Below are 5,324 nucleotides of genomic sequence, written 5' to 3'. Positions count from 1 at the left end.
CTGCTACTGTGTTAGTTGCCACAAATTAGTTGATGAAAATTTTGTGTATCATAAGAAAAAGAGTTACTGTAGCCACTGTTTGTGCTGTAAATGTCAGAAACCTATAGCTGATGAGGATGTAAGTACTTTAAAACACCACCATACAACTATAAAAAAGTTCATTTTATATATATAGGTTCTTCCAACAGAACAGGGTCGATTTCATAGGAATTGTTTGGTATGTAGTGTATGTCATATACTTAAAAGGGAAATGTTCCAATTTGGAGACAACTATATTTGCAAAAAGTGCTACCATGACAGAAACAGAAAGAAAAGATAAACTTTTAAAACTATATCTACATACATTTTATAATAGATTGCACAAGTCAAAACATTTCAGTAGCTTCTTGATACCTAGTTTTGTAGATAGACTATTATAGATAGTCATAAATAATTTGAACATGATATTTTAATTAATGGATCAGCGATTGTTTTTTATATCATCAAATTCCTGGAACTGCTCACTGAGCTAACTTTTCCTAGAAATAAAATCTATGAATATCATTAGTTTATCCACGGCATCGTATAATAATTATTAATAAAAGCTATAGCGCCACAGTACTGCAGTAAGCTCTTGATAGTACTAGCTGAGTCAAGATGGATTACAGGTAAGACTTTTTGAATCATGGTTGATAATGAAATGCCTCTAAATATGAAGAAAACTCTGTAACCTTGTTGAGGAAAATTTTCAAAAGCTTGAAGAAAAGGAAAGGTATATCCATAATCTTCCTATAGAGCTAGATCTACTGACTTTATTTCATCAAACAGATTACTTAATGAGAAAATAAAAGACTTAAACAAGTATATACACTTAATGTCATGCATGCAGGCTTTGATTTTATTATAGAACTATCAAACCTCTGGAAGAAAAAAAAGCCTTGTTATCCCAGTTAGTATATGTGCACAAAGCAAAATTTTGAAAATAATTTATAGACAAGTTGAATTGTTGAAGAGCAAGAAAAATCAAATGAAAGAAAAGTATGCATCTTACAATAACTCTATTTATATGTCTAATTTCAATTCTTGCAGGATTAATTTGGAAGATTACATCATTAAATCAGAACTACTACAAACACAGCAGAAATATCAAAGGTATGGTCAGACACAGAGAATAAAGGTTAGAAGATAACAGTTCACTTAAAACAATAAACAATGCCAAATAGGAGTTCTATGACACTATTATTGGAATAATTTTGTACCAATTAGAAGAAGATCTAAAAGAAAATCTTAAATGCTCATCTACTGAAACAGCAATGGAAGTGGGAGATACAAGAGAAACCTATTGTGTCTATGGCTTGCTTCTAAGTGCTTGTGAACTTAGGAATAGAAACGGCCCTAAACTTGAAATAGTTACTCAGGTGTGTTTGTGCATGCTTGCATAGTCTAACATGTTTGGTTTTATGTCTAGGTACTTACTCTTCATGGAAATAAGGAAATTTTGAGAGATAACATTGAAAAAGCAGTTATTCTTACAAAAGATATGCTGACACTTGTACCTCCACTACTAGTAACAATAGTTCCTCAGTATGATGAGAAGTTATATGATACTAATCGATCAACATGGGATGAGTCAGGGGTTAATGAGGGCAGAAAGCTTACTTATTATCGTCCTATTCTAGTGTATGGTAATCAGTTGCATGTTGCAATGAAAGGATTAGTTGGGAATACAGTGGCTCCACAACAGCAGGGACAGGAGCTAAAAAAAGATCGGGAACAACAGCAACAACCTCAGCATATCTTGGCAGTACAAAGGCAGCCTGATACACATCAGAGGAATGTTTTACTCCAACACCAGGTAAAGTAACAACTCATTCACAACAGAAATAATTATTTTGCCACAAAAATCAGCAACAACCTCAACATCAAGCACATCATCCACACTACAACCAACAACAACAACATCCCTTGCATCATGGTAAGCTTGAAGGTAGATCTATCCGAATCATTCATTTTCAAATTTTATATTATCTGGAGCTACAAGTGCTGCATCTTTTCAAGCTACTCATCCTCATGTTCCTAAAAGTAGTCTACACAAAAATAACATGTGTGTTGTGTGTAATAGGCGAGTCAACCATCAAGTAAGAAACTAGCTATTTGAGCATTTATTATCATTTATAATAGGATCAGTATCATTGTATTGGACCTGATAAAGCATTTGTGCACAGAGAATGTTACTCATGTATTAATTGTAAAGGCAATCATCAGTTAAAGCTGTACTATGAACTGTTTGTATGCGTTGAACACATAAACCAAATCATTTGTAAAGTAAAGGGACATTTTTTTGCTATGAACTTAATAATCATATTTATCTTAGAATTGCCATAAAAAGGGACAAATGAAATATAAAGATGAAGTATGCTTTTGCACCTGTCAAGAAACAATGTGCTGAGAGCCTGAGACTATTATTATAAACTGTGTAACTTAAATTACATTGCTATTTGATATTAGGTTTAAGTTTTTAAAATAATTACTTAAATTAGTAATCAAAAAATTCCGCAAACTTATTGATACTAGTAGATTCCAATTTATTAGACCTATACAGTTTTGCTACAACTACGCTAATGGTGTTTTCCATAGAATATTTTTATTGAGCAGAAAGAAAGTCGCAAACGGTTTTAACTTCTTCTCCAGTGATACGATACTTTGCTTTAGCTTGAATCTCTGTACCACTAAAATCCATAGTGACATCAACATGACGCTTTTCTCTGGGCAAATTATCAGGATTAGGAATATCAATGACTAGTTGGCCAATCACTGCAACCGTGCTCTTGCCATTTTTGTCTTTAGTGTATTGAACTCCAAGATCAGGAGTGGAGTATATCTCAAAATGCATATTAGTCTGGCTTTGTCGTGAAGGCGTTATAGAAGCAGTAATAACTTCATTGGATTTGGCTAGTTCCCCTTTTTCTAAGAACACTTTAAAAATATGACCGCACTTGTATTCTTTTTGCTCATCATGATAAAACTTGTAATGCTCATCATGCTTCTCTTCATCAAATTGTGCAGACACTCCTATCCCATATGTAGCATCTGATCGCCTTGCTTTAATCTTCTCTGGATTCCTACGCCACATAGCAGCTCCTGTGGCAACAGCTAATTGAGGAGTAGGAGGCACTATCACATTACAAGAACGACCTTTGGAACCATAAGCCCTTTTTATAGCAGCAGAGACTTTCTCATGTACAATCTTGCAGCCTCCAAATCCCCCAACCAAATAGAAAGTGTAAACTTTATATCCATTCTCTTCAACAGCTTTTAGTGTACAATCGATAATACCTTTGATTGCTGGACCAAACAATTGAGATTCTGCTACATTTTTTTCTACAAATAGGGTATCATTCATATCTTCATCATAGTCAACTCCGGGTACATTCTTCACTCCTTTTGCTAGTGCTTTTTCATAATGTTTTACGAACATTTTTGGCAAATTAATGGCAATTTCGATTGATTTTTGTTGACCAAAAAGAACTTTCTGCTTTTCAAAATCATTGTATAGCATATTATTTAATGCAGCCATACGCTGAGGCCTTTGCTCTGTATCGAAGAATTTTTTAAACCCAGGATCACCAACTATACGCTGCAAAAATTGAGAAAAAGCTTCATTGACCTGTGTGCCACCCCATGCATTGCCAGTGGGTATATTCTCAACTACAATACCTCCATCGACATCAATGTGAGCAGTGATATCTATTGTGCCCCCACCAGCATCTATCACCATGTAATCTGTAGGACGTTCGATAATTGCTGTGACTGGATCACTTTCAATCTGGTCTCCCACTGTTTCCTGGCTATAAAGGGCAGCTGCTTCAGGCTCTAATGCTAATGACAGCCTGTCAGGATTAATTTCTTTTGGAAGAGGAAGAGCTGCATGAGTGAAACTGCTAATACCATCAAATTCTGTCATTAAACCAGCCTACAATTAAGCAATCTAATTAGATGCTTCTATTCTACCTAGATTTACTTACCAAATAAGCAGCTTCTCTCATCATTCTTTTTCCTCGTGCATTCCATATAGCAGGTACAGTAATGACCCAATCAAAATCTGTTGTCTTCAATGGCTTGACAGTGGGCTTAAAATGATCAATGAGTTGATCCTTCAGATACTTCAGTATAAATGCAATAACTTCAACAAGGTAGTACTTCTCACCAGAGAATGACTCAACTAATGTATTTCTATCAACACTCTGTGAATAAGACCATAAGTTTATTTCATTATTGTGTATATAAGCCTTACCTCTTCTCTTTTCATCAACATCTTAATCCTCTCAAAATAGATGTAATTTGGATGGTCATTTTTTCTCATTAAAGTGAATCGTGATCTGGCAACATTGCCAAAAGCTTCTACCGATACCGTCCTTCCTCCTTCTTTCTTCAGTAGAATAACATTAGGAACACGTGTAGATTTGTCTTCTGTGTCAAGCTTAAAACTGGTGATTTCATCATCTCCTTTGGTAGTATAAGCCAGTGACACTGATGTAGTACCAAAGTCAATAGCAGCAATATTACCATCAGTAAGACGATAGCCAACATCTTCACGAGAAATCTTATCAGCTCTACTCAAAGGAGGTTTATAATTGGATGTTCGCAGCCTAACTTGAATAATTTCAATTCTTCTGAATCCAAGTGCAAAATAACCTCCTGATGCTGCTAATGCCATTGCTGCACTATACGAGCTAATGTGTGAACTGATAATTTAAGAGTAAATGTATTTTTATAGATGCACGCCAATACTATCATAACAATTCCTGGGTATCCCATATCCCACTATGAATTATGATTTCCTGGAACTACTGAATCTTGATTACCTGGAATTGATGACTGACCTCACAACTAGTTAAAAGTCCAGAAATTAACAATAAAGTTAATTTCATTAAAAGAAAGTAGCCTAATTATTTAGAAACAATCTACATAATGGTTGTATCATACTTGTTTTGTCTCATATTGCAAACTGACTTTACATAATACACAATTTATCTTCAAAACTATAGCACTTCCTTATTTTCTGAGACAATTACTGTTGACATATGTCACATGTAAAAACATATAAAGATCTATGTCACATAAAGTGACATATATATCACATGCCATACAATTCTGCTGTAAATAGTGCAATAACACAAGGTAGTACTTTTAAGATTTAAAGGTGTAAAATTCTTGGAAATGTTTTTATTGTAGCCACTATGAATATCCGCTATGAATCAGTGCTTCTCTTCACCACAACATTTTACTTTTTATCTATAAACCAATAACAAGACAAAATTTATTAAGCAGAAAGAAAGTCACAA

General features: G+C 34.3%; 2 protein-coding genes and 1 long non-coding RNA gene across 4 annotated transcripts; 2 read left to right on the top strand and 1 right to left on the bottom strand.

Moving 5' to 3' along the window:
- Nucleotides 1–6: 6 nt before the first annotated feature.
- Nucleotides 7–460, top strand: LOC109588610 (uncharacterized). Its single transcript, XR_002188266.1, has 2 exons — nt 7–118; nt 176–460. It is a non-coding gene; the product is annotated as an uncharacterized LOC109588610 (long non-coding RNA).
- A 130-nt stretch (nt 461–590) lies between these two features.
- LOC109588611 (uncharacterized) lies at nt 591–2,506 on the top strand. Of its 2 annotated transcripts, none has more exons than XM_020004754.1 (12): nt 591–647; nt 698–751; nt 808–840; nt 887–928; nt 973–1,017; nt 1,069–1,156; nt 1,203–1,397; nt 1,448–1,834; nt 1,888–1,954; nt 2,014–2,117; nt 2,161–2,304; nt 2,354–2,506. In XM_020004754.1, exons 1-12 carry the CDS (start codon nt 637–639, stop codon nt 2,426–2,428), a joined length of 1,245 nt encoding a protein of 414 aa, XP_019860313.1. In that variant the 5' UTR covers nt 591–636; the 3' UTR covers nt 2,429–2,506. The 2 variants fall into 2 exon arrangements, with proteins under 2 accessions (XP_019860313.1, XP_019860312.1); XM_020004753.1 differs by having other exon boundaries at nt 2,011–2,117.
- On the bottom strand, nt 2,489–4,715 carry LOC105315025 (heat shock 70 kDa protein 12A-like). The gene is made up of 3 exons (XM_020004752.1): nt 4,274–4,715; nt 4,005–4,223; nt 2,489–3,952 (listed from the first exon to the last, which is right to left on the bottom strand). Exons 1-3 carry the CDS (start codon nt 4,694–4,696, stop codon nt 2,624–2,626), a joined length of 1,971 nt encoding a protein of 656 aa, XP_019860311.1. The 5' UTR covers nt 4,697–4,715; the 3' UTR covers nt 2,489–2,623.
- Nucleotides 4,716–5,324: the final 609 nt, after the last annotated feature.

Source organism: Amphimedon queenslandica, unplaced genomic scaffold, assembly GCF_000090795.2.
Source record: "Amphimedon queenslandica unplaced genomic scaffold, v1.1 AMPQUscaffold_11976, whole genome shotgun sequence".
Classification (NCBI taxonomy): Eukaryota; Metazoa; Porifera; class Demospongiae; order Haplosclerida; family Niphatidae; genus Amphimedon; species Amphimedon queenslandica.
Note: the sequence above shows the minus strand (reverse complement) of the source record. Positions and strands in the feature narration are given on the sequence as shown.